Source organism: Argentina anserina, chromosome 4 (assembly GCF_933775445.1).
Source record: "Argentina anserina chromosome 4, drPotAnse1.1, whole genome shotgun sequence".
NCBI classification, from domain to species: Eukaryota; Viridiplantae; Streptophyta; class Magnoliopsida; order Rosales; family Rosaceae; genus Argentina; species Argentina anserina.
In genome coordinates this window covers 5,076,264-5,095,876 of record NC_065875.1, presented here as the reverse complement: position 1 = coordinate 5,095,876, position 19,613 = coordinate 5,076,264, and the positions used below count along the sequence as shown (strand labels likewise).

At 39.0% G+C, this 19,613-nt stretch overlaps 3 protein-coding genes across 3 annotated transcripts; all 3 read left to right on the top strand.

Moving 5' to 3' along the window:
* Positions 1 to 372: 372 nt before the first annotated feature.
* LOC126790418 (transcription factor TCP7-like) lies at positions 373 to 2,373 on the top strand. Its single transcript, XM_050516635.1, has 2 exons — positions 373 to 1,388; positions 1,802 to 2,373. The coding sequence occupies exon 1, from the start codon at positions 469 to 471 to the stop codon at positions 1,321 to 1,323; it is 855 nt and encodes a 284-aa protein (XP_050372592.1). The 5' UTR covers positions 373 to 468; the 3' UTR covers positions 1,324 to 1,388; positions 1,802 to 2,373.
* Positions 2,374 to 7,162: 4,789 nt separating this feature from the next.
* On the top strand, positions 7,163 to 7,925 carry LOC126791590 (uncharacterized). The gene is made up of 2 exons (XM_050518067.1): positions 7,163 to 7,448; positions 7,535 to 7,925. The coding sequence occupies exons 1-2, from the start codon at positions 7,259 to 7,261 to the stop codon at positions 7,654 to 7,656; spliced, it is 312 nt and encodes a 103-aa protein (XP_050374024.1). The 5' UTR covers positions 7,163 to 7,258; the 3' UTR covers positions 7,657 to 7,925.
* A 5,152-nt stretch (positions 7,926 to 13,077) lies between these two features.
* On the top strand, positions 13,078 to 14,481 carry LOC126790190 (probable xyloglucan endotransglucosylase/hydrolase protein 23). Its single transcript, XM_050516345.1, has 3 exons — positions 13,078 to 13,385; positions 13,553 to 13,746; positions 13,946 to 14,481. The coding sequence occupies exons 1-3, from the start codon at positions 13,122 to 13,124 to the stop codon at positions 14,343 to 14,345; spliced, it is 858 nt and encodes a 285-aa protein (XP_050372302.1). The 5' UTR covers positions 13,078 to 13,121; the 3' UTR covers positions 14,346 to 14,481.
* Positions 14,482 to 19,613: the final 5,132 nt, after the last annotated feature.

Here is a 19,613-nt window from a genome sequence, read left to right as displayed (position 1 = left end):
AAAATTTAGGAATGTGTCAAAATCTAATAAGAACAGGATGTGATTAACTCATTAGCTTGCTACAAAAACCCGGATTTTGTATCATATTTTCAAAAATACAACAACAACTACAAGGTTGGGTTTGTTTTCACAGTGGTCGTAGGCGCGTGTGCCGCAGAGTGAGTGAGAAGTGTGAAGAGTACGAGTGGGGTTGCATTAGAAAGCTGGGCCCTACCTCCCATGTGCCCCTCCTCTGTCTCCACCAGCTCCTGTCTGGACCTCAATCATTAGAGAAGAGCTGTGTTTCCCTCAGCCCCCCTCCCTCCCTCCTCCTCCTCCTCCTCTTCTTTCTCTCTCTCTCTTCTCTCTTACTCTCCCCCACAAACAGACCCCAAACCAAAACCCTCCTCTCTCTCTCTCTCTCTCTCTCTCTCTCTCTCTCTCTCTCTCTCTCTCTCAACTGGGTCTCTCGCCGCACGCACGGCTTCAATGTCCAATTCCGACCAGGCCCCCAACAATAACAACGAGCTCTCCAACGGGGCTACCGCCATGATGATAGAACGCCAGCAGCAGCAGCAACAGGCCCAACAACAGCAAACGCCCCAGCAGCCCGCCTCTAACGGCGTCTTGACCGTCAAGAAGCCGCCGTCCAAGGATCGACACAGCAAGGTCGACGGCCGCGGCCGCCGCATCCGCATGCCCATCATCTGCGCCGCCCGCGTCTTCCAGCTCACCCGCGAGCTCGGCCACAAGTCCGACGGCCAGACCATCGAGTGGCTCCTCCGCCAGGCCGAGCCCTCCATCATCGCCGCCACGGGAACTGGGACCACTCCCGCCAGCTTCTCCACCGTCTCCGTCTCCCTCCGCGGCGGCGCTTCCACTACTACTTCTCTCTCCAACTCCTCCACCACTACCACCTCCGACCACAAGCCCCTCCTCGGCGGCGGGCCTACCCCCTTCATCCTCGGCAAGCGCATGCGGGCCGACGACGACGACGGCAAGGACGGCGGCACCCACCACGGTGGAAACGACGGCGGCGGGGCGGTGTCGGTCGCCGGTCACCATTCCATGAGCTCCATGCTGGGTCCGGCCGCCGCGGCGCAGGGAGGGTTCTGGGCGCCGCACTTCGGGCAAGTCTGGAGTTTCGCCGCCACGGCGCCGCCAGAGATGATGAGTCAGCAGCAGTCGGTGGGTCAGCAGCATTCGTTGTTCTTGCAGCAGCAGCCGATGGGGGAAGCGTCGGCGGCCAGAGTGGGAAATTACCTTCCAGGACACCTCAATTTGTTGGCTTCTTTGTCGGGCGGGCACGGCAATTCGGGTCGGAGAGAAGACGACCCCCGTTGAAACCCGACCCGATTAGGTTGGGGGTTCATGAGCTGCTGCTACTACTACTGGTGGTGCTTTCGCTGGTATATATAAATGTGTTCTTGTTCTTGCTCTCTTTTGTTTTTGTGTGTTTTAGGGTGAAGTGAGTGTACTTTTTTTCTTCTTCTTCTTTTTCTTTGTTTTAGTGGATTTTAAGGGGTAGGATTTAACTAAGCTTTGGCTGGAAGAAGAATAATGGATGGTTTGTGCAGTGCAAATTTGTGAATTTTAAGCATGGAATTCAAATTAGGGGTGAGTTTTAGGGTTCATATTGCTTTAGGATTTGGGGGGTTTTGTTGGAGGTGGAGAGAAGAGTATCAAGAAGAATTAGGGTTTTAGATGATGGGGCTTTTGCTGCTGTAATTGGAAGGGCTTTCCAGACTTTTAATTTTATCAGACTATTTATTTCCACGTTTCCTTCCCAGTTACTTAACTTGTGTTTGGTATTTAACTATAGCACATTTGGAATCAATCATCATCCCAAGCTCTCCTTGCTCAGTGAGGACTGAGGACTGAGGAGCCTTGCTAGTATTGGTGATTGGTCTGTTTGTAATCAAGAACTTTTGCATTACGTTTTCGAAAGTTCATTCCATCGATCGCTATATCCGGACCCGAACAAGGTTCAACTTATCTGTCCCATCCGAACAAGAGTTGAAATCATGGAGAGCTTGCATACTCAGTGATGTCCAATATAATGCTACTCCCCACCGATTTCATTTTGGAAGTTCAACTTGCAGGTAGCTGTTAGGAATAGAAATGTGGTATAGCTTGATTTTCGGAATCTGAAACACTAAGTCTGTGGTAGAGCGGGGCAGAACCGCAGAACTAGTTATCTTGTGCTTTGTTTATCTTAAAGTTTCAGCTGTTAGTTTAACTGCTCCAGCTTATGAATGGAGAATGCTGTGATCTGTGTTTTTAGTTTTCAGCTGTTAGGTGTAACTTCTTAATTTAGCCAAGGGAACGAAGAATGCTGTGTTCTTTGTTATAAGTTTTCAGCTAAATGGAGAATTTGCTGAATTATTTTGTTGATTCTCAGTGTTTACCGAGAAATCCAACAGTGGATAATGTGTTTTATGTGGCGAATCCAACAACCTAAACTTCCACTTCAGCTCAAATAACACTGGTTATTCAGTATTTGTCAAACGGTACAGAAGTACTGTTTCAAGGGGAAGACATCTCTTCTATGAGTTCTATCAATCGTGGAGAAGCAAATCCCATATTCAAGATGCTGGTCAATTCTCGCCGTAGATATCAATCCAATGATTTTATTTGACAAGAAAAAGTGAGGAGGAGGATAAGTTACCTCAGCATCATTAATACTTTCACAAGCAACGCGAACTACACATTGAAAGCCTCTGACAGTTTCTAACTACGAAAATCCTGGCTATTGCTTATTTACGAGTTGTCCGAGCCTCTGTCTTGTTACCGGTCCCCGAATCCCCCCGATTATGAGATGAAAATGGAACTATATGGCATGTTTCAAAAGACTTTCAAAGTAAAAAAAAAAATTCAGTAAATTCAGTCCCTGCTTTGCTATTGGGGACCAACCGCCGAACAATTTTCAGCTTCACCAGCAATGGTGATGGTAGTAATTTCGTTTACAAAGGTAGTCAGGGTCACCATTGTTTTCGGCACAGTAATCTCCTGGAACTTATGGTGTTGCTCACTTGGAGACTTTGGAATCTTTTACATCAAGCTTCTCATAGGCACATCGCAACATCTGTTATTAGAGAAACATATAAGGATATGTTTTTCTAGTGACATTTGATATAACAAGAAAATTGCTTTGTAAATAGTACATTCCTAGATCGTCCGGGAACTATTTCAAGGTAAGAGAGGTGGTGAGCTTTGACTGCTTAAAATAACGCGAACTGCAGTATGTTTCACCTTCATAAGTTTATGAAAGGTAGATACCAGCCGATGAGTTTTAGAGAAGAAGAAACTTGGTTGATTAAAGTCTGACCTATAAATGTCAATAAAATTATAATTAAGTTATAAATCGAAACAGTACATAATTACTCATGAGTAAACTACTTTCTGAAAATGTGGCTGGCTCGATTCATTTTAAAAATAAGAATCAAAACCTAGTTGATGATGAAGATGGCAGCAGACCTTTTTTTTTTAAACGTTCGATTTTCAGGGAGGTAGCCTGGGTTTGGGTTTTAAAGTTCCAAAGATTTTGGTGGGAGGGAAGATAGGAAGACCATCCATAATAAAGAAAATGAAAGAGCTAATCTTTTATCATAATGTCTAGCAATTTCATTGAATACTCGAGTAAAATGCTACACATGCCCTAAAACAACCATGCAACCCATATTTATTCCTGACCACTATGAATATAATAGAAGAGAAACATTTCAGGCACAATGGTAAATGCAATAAAACATGACAATGTAAAGGAAATAATAGCATATGTATGTAACCAAAAAATAAATAATAGCATATGTATCAGATGACAAGCAAAAATGACATTGTTACCCATGCTGATCAACACTCGAATTCATTGTTTGTACAAAACCCTCACACTTGGGTTAGAATCCAGTCAACACTACTATATTACCGGTAAGAGGAAGAGCGTTGTGATAAAAATGATGATATTGTATATCGTAACACGACGTTTTTCTATTGATACCATATTTTATGATATTTTTTTTAGGGGATTGAATTGACTTCATTTGGTGACAACGCCATGCATGTCACAAGGACCAAATACAAGAGGTGACATGTCACCTCTCATAAGTGCTAAACCTAAGAAAATCTAATAAACTGTGCAAAAATGCGCTTATTATATAAACCAAAGCCTGAAAAAGTCTAAAACGGAGAATACATAAGCAAAAACTAAAGCATGATACCTCTCTCTAATCTAAACGCAAGATCAAACTAACACATCGAGCCAATGACATTAATTCCATACTCTCAATAAAAGAAAGATCTAACGTAAATAAAAAAGAAAAGATGATCTATTATGGTGTCGCTGGGAAATTACTCGCCTTCCACCTCCGCTATGAGGCCGTCAACATTGACAATAGGGTTGATTGAGTACATCAGATTTGGAACCAGGTTCAACAACCCAGCCCCACACCTTAGCCTTCTTGAGACCAGGCCCAGACATAGGAGCCCAGACCCATAACATGGTGCACAGTCTCTTCTGCCGCTTCTTTTCGGTGTAGTACACCATCCTTGCCGCCGGAGCCCATCCGCTCTGGTGAGTTATACCGCACTTCGACGAGTGCATTTGAAGCTGATTATTCTCACAACGTAGCTAAAGCTGATTATTCGCACAGCGCAGCTAAAACTGATTTTATATTAATCACCCCGGGTCCAAACTCGCACTAATTTTGATGAACTATTTCAAAAGATCAATATGGCCATTGATATCCATGCTGAGTTACCTTCACGTAAAACTCTACAGAGTATAACAACAGCAGCGGAGATCCTTCTACATCAGGGAGATAAAGGCTACCTGGTTTAGAACTTTGGTACAATCCTTACAGGTACTGTGACTTTTCCTGAGGCGAGGAATATAATAGGCTTCAAGACTGGAAGGCACGTCAAGGAAGATAGAGATGGTTTTGAAATAAATTTCGGAGTTTTTGGAATGATCGATGTGATTTAGATGAAGCTTGAGTTGGCTTGTAGAGGACGGTTCTGAACTGTACACAAAATGTAACGTACACTCTGCTTCCCAGCTACTTTGAGGAGTCTGAAGATGTAGAGGAAGGGATCAGAAGATAAGGGGTTGGGGTGGATGTTGTGGGGTTAATTAACAGATGTTGAAGATGGATTAACAAATGTGGATTGGAGTGGCCTAGAAGAAGATGAATAGGCTCATAAAAAAATGGAATCCGATCAAAGCTGATCGCAAGAATAGACTATAAAACTGTTTCTGTGTGAGAAGTACTTGATAATTATAGTCATGCTCATCTTTGCTGCAAAGTAAATACCTGAATAGCTGACGAGAAATCGATGTGCCGTCCCTCCTGACCTCATGATATGATGATTATGATCAAAACACAGAAACTAAATCTTCATATGAGAATTTAAGACCGTGACTATGAGTCTATGCTAAAAATTATATGAAATGTGCAATTTGAAGCAGAGGACTAGCCAACTAGATAAAGGAATAACAAACGGAAAGATGATCATATCGAAATCTACAAATCATAGTTTGAACAAACTAAGTTCTATTTTTGGTCGATTATGAACATGAAAATGGTTCAAAGATAAGAAGTTAACCCGTGAGTATGACTACACGTATCTATGATACAAAAACCGAGCTGACGAACACAGAAGAAAAATGGAATCAAAATGAAAGAGGAGGAAATATGAAATCGTCAAACCATAGAGCACTCACTTCCGGGCAGTTTTGCATGTTTCGGATGCTTCGGGGTAAACGATTCAAAGTTTGCATTCTAGGGTTCGAAGGCTTTTGGCCTTGGACCATCCTTAAGTTGCTTCATGAACGAACCTCTTATTTTGGACAAATTCCTCTAAAATTATGAGCAATAAAACATTTTCATATATAAAGAAAAACCAGGAGAATCATCAACTTCAACTTAGATGCTGGGGACATGTTTACAATTAAACCCAAATAAAAGCACTAGCTCTATCCTGACCAAAGTAGCTAATTTTTCCTCTACAAATTGTCTTCCGCAAAGATGTGTCATATTGATAAAATGAAATTGTTGTCTTGTATTCTCCAATAGGCTAATAATATATATTAATCAGAATCTTAGAGTGACTCTCAATCTACTTAAGATACGAGAATGGTTAACTCATTGTACTACACGAACTTGAACAATCTCTCATGATAATAAAATTATCTATTTTTTAGCATTAGCAAGAAGCACATAACCCAACATATGAAAAGTTTTGCTTATATAGATTTTTCCTATGATGAAGTTTTGCTGATCTAAATAGAATATAGACAAACGACCAAACTAATTGACATTAGGGCTGCGCATATATCGGTTCGTTCGGTTTTTGGTCCAAACTGAAACCGAACCACTTTGATCGGTTTTCTAAAAACTCAAACTATTTACCAAATCGAATTAGTCTGAATCGAAACAATCGGTTAATTAAAATTCGGATCGGTTTCGGTTCACACCTCATATGTAATTTTTTTTTAATTTTTCAAGAGGTAGGACTCGAACTCCTACCCAAAGATGATGTCACAAATCACTATATAACACACTTTTTATTAATAATTATGTAAAGATTATATTTATTCTCATTTTGATAGTTATTTTCAATAAAACATCAAAATCAATGTTGAGATTCAAACTCCTGACCTAAAATATAACAACCATGCGTTTTACCAACTGCGCTAGACAACATTCTATGTTATGTTTTGTTATTTGTTTTTACTAATACCCATTATTTATTATTTTTTAAATCATTAAATTAAATTCGGTCGGTTCGGTTTTAAATCGGTTGGTTTGATCACGTAAACCATTTTCAAACCGTTTAAACCGTTTCAGATGGGTTTTATTCATTTTCTAAACTACATCTATTCAGTTCAGTTATTCGGACCATATTTTCGGTTCAGTTCGGTAGATTTTTCTTATTTAATTCGATTTATGCCCATCCCTAATTGACATTGTATTTAATCTAAAGAACTCGTCAACAAATAACATTCTTCTAGGTTCTTTTCCACTAAATAAATGAGGAAACAACAAAACTTAGTACATTCATAAAAAAAAACAAAACAAAACATAGTACATGATACACCACACGTGGCAGCACACAGATAACCTCAAAACGCCGTGTTAAATACACCTTGAGATCCTTTTCTTAGAACCCAAAGTTGAAACACGAATCACAACACCCAGACTTTCTCCTCAGCTAAACTCAGAAACCCCAAAACTCCCCAAAATTCCGAAACCCTAAAAAAATCTCAACAGATCCCAGAACCATGGCGTACGTAGATCACGCATTTTCAATCACTGACGAAGACATAATGATGGAGACCTCCTACACCGTCAACAACAAGCCCCCAATCAAAGAGATCGCCCTCGCCATCGCCCTCCTCGTCACCGGAACCCTCGGCATTATCATCGGCAGTCTCATGGCCTACAACCGCGTAGGCGGCGACAAAGCTCACGGTAACCTTATTTCCCATGATTTTGTTTTCCATTAGTTGTTTTAGTTTCTCGGTTTGTTTGTGAATTTTTGGGTTCCGAAATTTTAGGGCTGTTCTTCGCGATTCTCGGCGGGATTCTCTTCATTCCGGGTTCGTATTACACGCGGATTGCGTACTATGCTTACAAGGGTTACAAAGGGTTCTCTTTCGCTAACATACCCCATGTGTAGCAGCTGCTTCACTTCTCTTTCACATGTACAGATCTCTCCTTTGATCTTTTTTAGTTGTTTCTGTTTGTGTTTCGTATGAATGTAAGTGTTGATGTTGTAATGTTGATGTTTGGTCCGAATAGAGGGAGGATGGTTAGGTTTGTTTGTTGATTTGTTATCCATTTTGTGTGGATCAAATAGTGAACTTTTACTTGTCTAATGACATTGTAGACGTAGGCAGGATACTCAAGATACATTAGGGTATGAGTAAATAAAAAAGAGTTATCATACTTCCCTGTACCCTGTAATTTTTGCCTGCAGTTTGATGGTTTGCTGCTGTGTGACCTTTGCTATACATTGCGTAAATTTTTTGTTTCTTGGAAAGTAGACTCGTTTAGCACCGTAAAGATATATTAGTAAGTAGTAACATTACATACTGTCAGGTAGTCCAAATGGTTGGGGAGCATGAGCTCTTTGGCCTTTTCTACTGCTCTGGATTGAAAGTATGTTGTTCATATGGTAAAGATTAGTTTGGAACAAAAATAGTTGAGGATGAACAATCTCAGAGATTGTGCGTGTCTATTTTGTTTTCTGACCTGTGTGGAGTCATGTGATAGTTTGCACATTGTCTGCTTTGTCTGAAGTCTGTTTTTCGGGTGCCATCGTCTATCTGTTATACAATTGCATTCGAAGCTTTAGTTACTTAAGGATTCTCAGTGATTTGGTTACCTTTATATCCGTTTATGATGTTGGTGTTTTACTTGTTGATGACTTGTCTAAGTTTTATGTATTGTTTTGGGGCTCTCATTAAATTGTGTTTTCCATTCCATGAAAGGGTTAGACCTTGTATTGATCAACAAATGACCAAGGGATATATGGCCACATATTGTTGAGTCTAACATCTCTGGCTGAGATCAAAACGCTAATAAGGGTTTCTGTTTTTGGTTTTTTTTTTTTGGGGGGGGGGGGGTGGAATTCTATAGAGATCACCACCAAGAGAACATTTCTCATAGAAAGATCATATGATGATACAAATAGATTATTAGATTTTCAAAGATATTGGAATTTCTGAAGTATGTGCTGGAGTTTGCTTCCTGATGATGTTTATAATGTTATATATTCTTTATTACTTTAGAGTAGAACATAGTTCTAGGGCTGCAATTTTTTTAGGACAATTTTGAAACATACAGTATTCCTATATTGATTTGAACACTGTTTGTTGGACAACTATTTGTTCTGGCCACATCCATACTCATGATGTGAGAACTGTTCATTCATAAGTAGAATTTTCCGATGGGAATAGAGGTGATTCATGAATTAAACAAACCAAAATGGCATCTTGTCCTCAGATCTTCCTTCCTAACATGCTATAATATCTAACGTCTATATATTTGCTTGTGCTTCTAACATGCTAATCCAAATCAATGTGAACATTTCAGTTACCAAACAATGAGCTTACAGAATGTGTGGTTAGTTTGTGCAATTATTTGAGAGGCTATTCTCCCATTCCTTGAGGCGTTTTGATGGGGGTGCTGTATGTTATACCTTTTATAGTAATTACTATGGTTATTACCCCTACTACAAGAGTACAAGGTGTGAAGTCTAAAAGTACATGAATGAATGTCTCTCAGTAAAGCTTTGCTAATTCGCTCTTGAACGGGCAAGTATATTGAGGTTTGAACTGGCCACAACTTTCTTGAATAGTTTCTATGTATTGTAAAGCTAGTAGCCAACTTTGGCGAACTGATTAGGTTGTCAAACATTAGGTACATTTTACAGAGCAACTTGTGGGAGGGACTTGGGTAGGGCTCATCATTTGGGCTCATGATGACCCATGAGCCCGACCCTGCCTTACCCGATAGGGCTGAAGCCATAGCCTTTTTTGAATAGGGTAGGGCAAGAGTTGAGCAAATCAAACCCGGACCGGTCTTACAGTCCGGCCTCACCCGAGCCGGTCCTAATTAGCCCGTTTAGGCCTTAATAATAATTTATTTTTTTCTATTTTTAAATATGTTTTTATATATTTTATATACAATACACATCACCTGTTTTTGCAATTGATTTTGTAAACTTTATGTCTTATATTTCTATTTGTTGTGAAAAATATCAATGGTTTTGAGTAATTTGATATAAGATATACATATATAATCACTAAGATTTAAAATTATAGATGTTTTAAGTTAAATTTAAGGCATATATGTATTTATAATATGATCATATATTTGTCAAAAGATACTTGTCTTATACTTGCAAATAAGTAAATTTTGAGAAAAAAAATTAAACTAATTTTATTTTTGTTGAATAAAAAAAAGTCATGTTTGGCCTGTTTCGGCCCTATTTAGCCCAATTTAGAGGGTCGGTGCTTTCTTAGCCCTAAAGGAATGGGCATTTATGATGGGTAATGGTTTGAAAATTAGAGCCCTAGGTCAGCCGATCCAGTCCGGTCATATTCTTTGTTGATTTAGTCAAAATCTAGCTCGATCTTCCCCTAAGTCCTAAAATTTAAGGTATGACTTAGGATTTAGGATATGAGTTGGCCCGGCCTGGCCCATGAGGAGGCCTAGACTTGGGTGTTAGTGCTCTTTCCTCACAACAGTCATTAAAAAGCGCCACCTCGCCTTGGCTTGGCTCAAGTGCTCTACCTTGAAAATGACCTGAATGGTGTTCGTGCAGACCTATACTAGCTGAACTTGGCTTTCGAAATGACACCTCTCCTTTCTGTTTATCGTCGGATTCTTTGATCCAATTTCTGGCATTGGCCCCTCATGACTCATCTTTATAGGACAGAGAACAGTAATGACACGTTGGTACACCTTTTGATCAAAGCGATCCATATTAAGAACCAAATCCGTCGTATGGAAAGTTGAAAACCTGAATCCCAGGATACCACACACACCCATAGCATTTCAACCAAGATATGATTTTAACAAAACAACCACCTTGAGTGAAACTGCGTCCAGACAACCTACCAGCAACTCATTGGCGGCCGCTACTTTTATCATCACCATTCCACCAATATGCCGAAACAAAACCGCAATCAGCCATGGTCTTGAATCTCAAGAAGATCCAAAATCAAAGATTTCCGATATAAGGCAACTGACTATTCAGACCACCTAGGGCCCTAGCCTGGGAGCTGGTATGGCTAGGGTTTGTAAGTCATTATATGTTGATGGTTAATATATCTCAATGGAGCTAGCTAGTAAGAAATTCAATTATTTTCAAACAAAAAAAAGAAATCCAATCCAATCATTTGGTTGAAATGCACTGTTACAAGAAATGAAGAAATAAATTTGTGATTGTTCGGAAACCCGAACCACTAGCCTTACTGCATTCACGAAAGCGACATCTGATGGAAATTGATGTTTATGCTTAGTTGCTAAACAGATTACGACAACTGAACACACATTTTTTTTCGACTTTCTGTAAATTTTGTCTCCTCTGTATCTCTAGATGTCAATTCGAGAATTATTAATCAATATGCATTATATCTTGTCGTTTTAACTAACCTGCTCTATACATGTATGCATTCTATATCATCGACTTATGTTGTGTAATGCTGTAATTTTTCCCTCTCTACAACCGAAAGTCCTTAACTGCATCCTTTAGCTGAACAAAAAGGGAAGCAGATGAGCTGTAGAGTTAGGAACTTAGGATGCAGTGAATATCTTTAATCTGATACACCAAGGAGTTTGAATAATAGTATAAATAGTTAAATACCATCGAAGCTGGCCATTGATCAAAAGCTTAATTACAGTCACCTATCTGAATATAATTAAGACACCTTGAACGTCGTGAATGTAAGAGAAACCATTATCCAATTAGGATTGACGAAGTCCATCGAGACCTCTTCCATACAGTGGAACTGGAGATCGATGATGAGATGATCGAACGACAATTGTCTGAACTGCGTATCAAACCTTACCAAACACTATAGCTGTATAGCTGGTCGCAGGTGTGTCCATGTAAATTAACTAACATTTGTAACGTTAACTTAAGTGGTTGTGAAGAATAATTCTTAGGTTCACCGGTTCACTCTCATGTATGGGCAGTTAGAAAAAAGAGAGCCAATTCCATTTAAGCTAATCAAAGCTGCAACTTTCATCCTCGTAGCACTGTAGCAGGATACATAATTGCTTAATTTCTGCGGTGTTTTGAGGAAAAATTACTTGATCTATTAATTATATAGTGGATCTTCCTACATCTCGTCATAGTTTGAATTTTTTTCCCTATATATCTGTCAATACAATTCCACAGAAGCGAACATTTTCGGTACTTGAGGTGATATGCATGCATACGTATTTGAAAAAACAGAGCCTTGCACGAAAGCAACGTAAGACTAGAAGAAGACTGGTTTGGCAAACCTCGACATTGACACTGCCTACCCCTACAAAGTACAAACCATCTTTTGCTGTATGACACTAAGTCACTAATTAAAAAAAGCAACGTCACGTCTCAGACCTTCTTGCATACTATACACGTTTGTAAACTATATATCGCCAACAATAATTGAAGGAACCCTTTCGCTAGCGCTACTATAACTAACAATATCATTATCCCCTGCAATCACATCTTCAATACTTTGATTGATCCATTAAGAATCTTAACACCATTGGTTGACACCTAGCAACCTAATAAGTTGGAATCCAGCTAGTGTAATTCGCAGATCACTCTAGTACTATGATTAGACCACTACAAAAGTGTCACGTATTACTCTATTAATCATCGTTATATTAATCGGGACGATCCATTAGAACTCTCTAATTTTGGAGATCGGGGGAAAATATAACCAAAACCGGAGCTATGAATAGAAATGATTTGATCGTATTGTATGGGGGGACGTCCATCAATTTTTCAGTTTTTTCACAAACTCGTCTGCCGGGGGGGGGGGGGGGGGTGTTGATTCCAAGTTCAAGCTTTGATATTGCTTTCTTATGAAGGCAACTAGGAAAGTTGCGTACTAGCCAGTGATCCAAGACTTAATTGGTCTCAAAGTCAATTAACAGCACATCAACAAGACTTCTACAGCTGTGATATATGGTATGGTAGGGATATGGAACCTCTCTAAGCCTCCAGCTACGTAACGTAGCTTCTCAGTTCTCAAATTCTCATACATAATTCAAGACCATATTATTCATCGGAGAAGAAGATATTATCTTTCCCAATAGCCATCATGGATGGCCATGCAATTTGCAATTCGATAAAATCTAGACGTCATTAGTTCTCATCCTTATTAGCTGTCCTTGGTCCGAAACTTCCTCACATACACCCAAGCCAAGTCAACCCAAATCTCTTCCTGCAAACGCATGCATATTTCCCAACCACTTCAACACCACCAGTAGTACTACTACTGCTACATGCAGCTGCCTAGTTCCTTCTCCTTTCCACCACTATATAAACCCTCGCCATCTCCCATGCATACATATCATCCAACACTTGCCTGTTCTTTGTCTTATTATTTCAGTATCTGACTGAAAGTCTGAAACGCCATGGCTAAGATATGTGCTCTAGTTCTGGTGATGTTCTTCAACATCTTGTTGGCCGTATCGGCTGGTAATTTCAACCAAGATTTCGATATAACGTGGGGCGATGGACGCGCCAAAATACTCAACAATGCGCAGCTACTCACTCTTTCCCTTGACAAGACTTCCGGGTCGGGATTCAAGTCCAGGAATCAGTATCTTTTTGGAAAAATCGATATGCAGATTAAGCTCGTGCCTGGTAACTCCGCCGGTACCGTTACAGCTTACTATGTGAGTATACTCAATATAAGACGTCCTCGACTCTTTTTATGTCCAGTTAAACATTTAAACTACATATATATATATATATATGTACGTATATATCGAGAACTTGTGTTACTTTGGCCGTTGGACATCAGGGCATGTCTTTATGAGTTTATGTTTCTGTGAATTTTCAGCTATCTTCATTGGGGTCGGCTCATGATGAAATAGACTTTGAATTTCTTGGCAACCTAAGCGGAGATCCTTATATTCTACACACTAATGTTTTTACGCAAGGCAAGGGTAATAGAGAGCAGCAATTTTACCTTTGGTTCGATCCCACCAAAGACTTCCACACCTACTCCATCTTGTGGAACCCTCAAAGCATCATGTAAATATATATAACTTCATTTCTCTCTACTTCATAGGTGGCTAATGTTTTTATAATTGTGACAATGATGGTTAAATAAATCATGCTAGACATTATTAATAACCTTCAAATAGAATTAGACTGTACTTCCGGAGGGATATGAAAAATATACTACGTACGTATATCTAATATGGATGTGTTGTATATTTGTCATCAACAGATTCTCTGTGGATGGAACACCTATTCGAGAGTTCAAGAACTTAGGATCGAGAGGAATCCCATTCCCAAAGAACCAAGCAATGTGGATCTACTCGAGCCTTTGGAACGCAGATGATTGGGCAACACGCGGTGGACTTGTGAAGACAGACTGGAGTAAATCTCCATTCACAGCCTCATACAGAAACTTCAACGCACAAGCATGCATTTGGTCTTCTGGTTCTTCCTCTTGTTCTTCTTCTCCTTCTAGTTCTTCAAAAGGGGCATGGTTCGCCCAATCTTTAGATGCGACTGGGCAAGGAAGAATGAAATGGGTTCAGAAGAACTATATGATCTACGATTACTGCAAAGATACCAAGCGCTTCCCACAGGGACTTCCTCTTGAATGCACCACAGCTACTTGATTTGCCTGTTATAGTATCTCATTATGTAATTAGTGGGCTGTAAAATTAAGAGAACTAGCTAGGGTTTGTTTTAATCTATTGTGAATTTTGATGTCGCAACGTGTGATTCGTTATTAATAAATATGAAACTTTGTTACACAGACCAACACAACAGCTTCTCTTATCAGAAAAATTAAGATCAATTGACTAAAATTATAGGAATAAATTGTTTTGAAAACAATTAGTAGCTAGAAAACTAGAAGAGCATTCAACATCACCATCTTCGTTAGCTGTCTTTGGAAATTTGGATACCGGCCACCAAATGAATGAATTGAACTTATTATGCCAAGCAATGACTTGTTTGACATAATATATATGGTCATTCATTAAGTGATTCTTTTATTTTGGGTCTTTTAAAGAGATATGTCACTTGACTAACACGTCGATCACAATTTAACATCTCCACCATTCAACATTTAGAGTCTAATGAGTAGATCATCTCTGTAACTGTTCAGCCAAAATAGAGGTGTTTAAGACATTCAAAATTGAGATTTAAACTTATAAGCATGAACGGTTCAGGTTTTACAGATTTGATGCGTCCATTGCTTTCACAAAGTTTGATTATTTAACAATCACCATTTTGACAAAATTTTTTACACAAGTGATCTACACATTAGACCCTAAAAGTTGAAAATGAAGATGTGAAAATGTAATCGAAAAGTTGGTTGATGAGCTATCAATTTAAAATACTAAAAAAATGCTTTCTTGGGTGCGGAGGTCCGCACCAATGGTTTTGATGCGGATTTCCATTTTTGCATCGTTTTCAATTGAATTTCCTCATTTCCACCGTCAAATATCTAGATAATATGTGCAGATCATCTTTACAAAATTTCAACCAATTTAGTAATTGTTAAGGCCCTCAAAATTGCGTTTTTCTGTTATAAACATGAACGGTTCAAGTTTGATAGAATTCAGTTCGTCCATTTGTTTTTCGAGTTTAATTGATGGCCTTAACAATTACTAAATTGGCTTAAATTTTGCAGATATGATCGACACAATATTATCTAGTTACTAGACGGCGGAGATGGAAAAATTCGATTGAAAAGTGGTGCAAAAATGGAAATCCGCACCAAAACCATTGGTGCGAACCTCCGCACCTGAGAAAAATCACACACACACACACATATATATATATATAATCCCAATCCAGAGTGAACATTCACTCTGAAATTACAGAGTGAACATTCAATTTTTAGCATACCTTTCGGTTAAATGTTTTCACCATAAAACGATTCAATATTTGGGTATGTTATTCAAGATCATCTCTAATTAAAATTGTTTTGTAAACCGTTTGTGTATATCTCAATTTTGAAAGCCTTAACGATGTCCGAATTGGATGAAATTTTGTAGAGATATTTTTGAATAACATACCCAACTATTGAATCGCTTATAGTGAAAAAATTTGACCAAAAAGTGTGCTAAAATTGAATGTTCACTTTGTAATTTCAAAGTAAATGTACACTCTGGATATAAACTATATATATATATATATATATATATATGGGTTTAGGACAGGACATTCGTAGTGCCGTTGAAATATGGAAGTCCCTTGTTTTTGCCACGATCAGCTGCCACCGAGGCTCTTCTCTTGCCAACTGGAGGCCAAGCCTCAATCTTGAGCTTTTGATTACCGGTTAAGTCGCTAGCTACCAGTTTGCGGAAACCTTGATCCATACTTGAAGTTTCAAGTGAGATCTCCGGCTATAACTTTAAGGAGATTGAGGTAGCCTTCATCTTCATAGAGACGCATCCTTGGAAGCATATGCTCTTTGTATGCCTAGATATACACCATAAACGACACTTGAGGGTTGAAAACATAGAGACGTCCATTTTAGAACGAGGCTATATATATATATATATACACATATATACAGTCCTTATCCAGAGTGAAGCTTCACTCTGAAATTTCAGAGTGAAGCTTCACTCTGAAATTTCAGAGTGAAGTTCCAATTTTGGCACACTTTTCGGTCAAATTTTTCACCATAAGCGATTCAATATTTAGGTATGCTATCCAAGATCATCTCTACAAAATTTCACCTAATTCGGACATCGTTAAGGTATTGAAATTAGATTAAATCAATGAATGAATTAAAACTGTTCAACGTGAACCGTTCGTGTAAATATCAATTTTGAAAGCTCAAACCATTGTCAAATTGGATGAAACTTTGTAGAGATGATCTTGAATAACATACCTAAATATTGAATCGCTTATGGTGAAAAAAATTGACCGAAAAGTGTGCCAAAATTAGAACTTCACTCTGAAATTTCAGAGTGAAGCTTCACTCTGGATATATATATATATATATATATATATATATTCGGGGTAGTGATACCCTAGCAATTATTTTGGAAAAATAATAGGTACATTTCACCGTCAAACTCTAACCTAGCAAACCCTAGTGGCCTGAATTAGCTTACGTACGCACACATTTATGTTTTTCTGTATAAATTCTTGATTAAAATCATGTTTAACAATAAGTTACTGTATGACTTGCATACAATGCTTATTTTCTAATATCTTCTTTTATACACTAGCTGTGCGCGCAAGATATTGAATAGATTAAAACTTGTTCTATCACGTCTATGCATGACTTCTATCAAATACTGTTAATCAGAGTAGTTCAGTCAGATTTCTCATTTTAAAATTGTATCTCTTTTGTTACACCTGAAACTTGAAGATAACGTAGTTCTAATTCAGTTTATTGCCCTCCCACATTAGTCACCGAAGCTCATTAATCTTAAAGATAACTACAGACTACAAGCTATTAGACTTCACTTTTTTCATGGCTTTCGATCGAATGCACGGCTAAACATTTAATGTTCCTAGCTAGCTAGTTGTTGAATTTTCTAGAACTTAAAGTTAAGAGTTTCATCTAACACGACCAGGGCCGGCCTGTGTTAAAAATACCTCAAGGCGAAAAAAAATTGGAAGCCTCTAAGCTGCAATCCTCTTATTTGTCTTTTTTAGCCCTAAAAATACGATTATAATTAGAAAACCATATAGTGTGGGATAAGGACGAAAAAGAAACGAAATGACATAAGAGGGGAAGAACGAAAGGAGAATTACCATCAATTCTCAGTAGAAATACAACAATATATGAAGCTAGCAAACGTCATGCATTTTGCGTTCTAAAATAATCACATACAGCACCGTTAAAAGAATTGGAGAAATTAATACTAAGCGGGCAACTTACTCGATTCAAGCTCATGGTATTTCTCATGAACAACTTAAAGAGACTAACGGTAGGAAGTTGGGTGGGATGCTTGGTTCTGTAATCGAGGTGGAGGATCCTGTGGTTGTTGGAAATAGGGGATACTTGCGCTTGAGGATTGATTTTGATGCATCAAGGCCAATGTTCTAAAACTCGGTCAACTCGGCCGAATACTCGGTACTCGGCCGGTTACTGAGGCGATTTTGACCTACTCAGTGCCTCTACTCGGCGGGAAGAAAATCGGCCGAGTACTCGGTCCAACTCGGTCAACTCGGGTCCAACTCGGGTCCAAATCGGTCAGAAAAAAAAGCAAGATTTTAGGGTTGTTTCGGATCTTCCTAGTGAAAGGGTTGGAGAGGAATTGGGAGTGGATGGTGGCTTAGAGCCTAGGAGAGGTCCTAGAATCCAAAAAATTAGGGAACTTGATGAGGATGATTTTATATCCGATGATGAAGAGGAAATAGATGACTTGAGTTTTGATTTTGAGTCGGATTTGGAGGGAGTACAAGATGGATATGGAGAAGAAGAATTTGAGGCATAGTTACATATGCTTGGGATTGTTTGCAAGAATTGAATTTGGTTTGCTTTATTACTTATGTTATTGTAATAGACTAATGGTTGTTTTTATTTTTTAGACATTATTATCTCTTAAATATTGTAATATTTTATGGACTATTTTTATTATTTTGGACATTATATATTAGATTATATGTTTTAAAAATAATTAAAAAAATCCAAAAATTAGAATCTGAGTACTCCCCGAGTACTCGACCGAGTACTCCTCTACTCACTACTCACCGGCCGGACGACCGACCGACTACCGAGTAGCGAGTTTTAGAACCTTAATCAAGGCATCTGGCTACTTCTGTAAACCTCTCTAGGAAGTATGCACTACGGCTAAGGTATTTCTGCGTTATGAGAAGCTGCATAAGTTTCGTTTCTGATGTGGTCGCTTAGGTCATCAACAATTGGGTTGCAGAATGCAGATACTAGTTACATCCTTTGATCATTAAGCTTGGAGTTGTGTATAATGAGTCACTGGTTGCAGAGCTCCCTAGTAAGCCCTTCAATGCTCAATCTTCTTTCCTTGTTGATCTTCCTTAGTTCCCAGATCCGGAAATTTGACAATGGTAGGGAGAAAGTGGTGGATCGCAGGCTCTGGAAAAGTGTGCCGGAGAACGAAAGTGAGCAGGCACACACCTCAAGACCAAAAAGGGATGACTTGCCTTTCAAAAATTCAAATAATCGCTCTGGTATGGTCACTACAGTGGTGGTCTCGAAACTGACCTCCTAATCCTCCTATTACTCCTGGACCCAGTAGGTTTCATCCATATGCCATTGGGGCCCTTTTTCAAAATGGCAGCATTACTCGGGGTTTTAATGGTATTAGCTTGAACCAGGGGAGTTGGGCCGACAGATGGGCCTTTGAGTCTAGAGTTGAATATCTTACTAGAAACCCACTTTCCTAACCCTATAGAACTTGATTTTGGCCTTGAGTTAGAGATGGTGGCTTTGCAGGAGGGTGGTGATAAGTCTTCTGAGTCTGGGACTTCTCCAAAGATTATTGAGTTACCTAGTGAGCTTATGTCTCCTAGTATTGTTCCTCTGGCTAGGATTGTGAGTAAGGAGGACTGGAGGAGTCTACCTACAGATCTTCTAAGCGCAAATGAAAGCCGAATAAACAGTTTGATGATGATGATATTACTGGTGGTACTAAATGTACAAGGCCATTACTGCCCCTGGTCTACGTCTTTCTACTACTGTTGGTCATGGCAGAGGTCGTGGTCGGAGAGGTGGAGGAAGAGGAAGAGATAAATTGGTACATGGAGGTGTACTACTGTTTGAGAATACTACTGGAGGTATGGGAGATTTAACCGACTTGCAATCAATAGTAGTTTGGAATCAATGAACATGATCGGCTCTGAGAGATTTGAGGCCCTGTGTGCGTAAAAGAAAAGGGCCCTTGTACAATTTTTTTATTAAAAAAAAAACCTTTTTCATTAGCAAAATTAGAAAG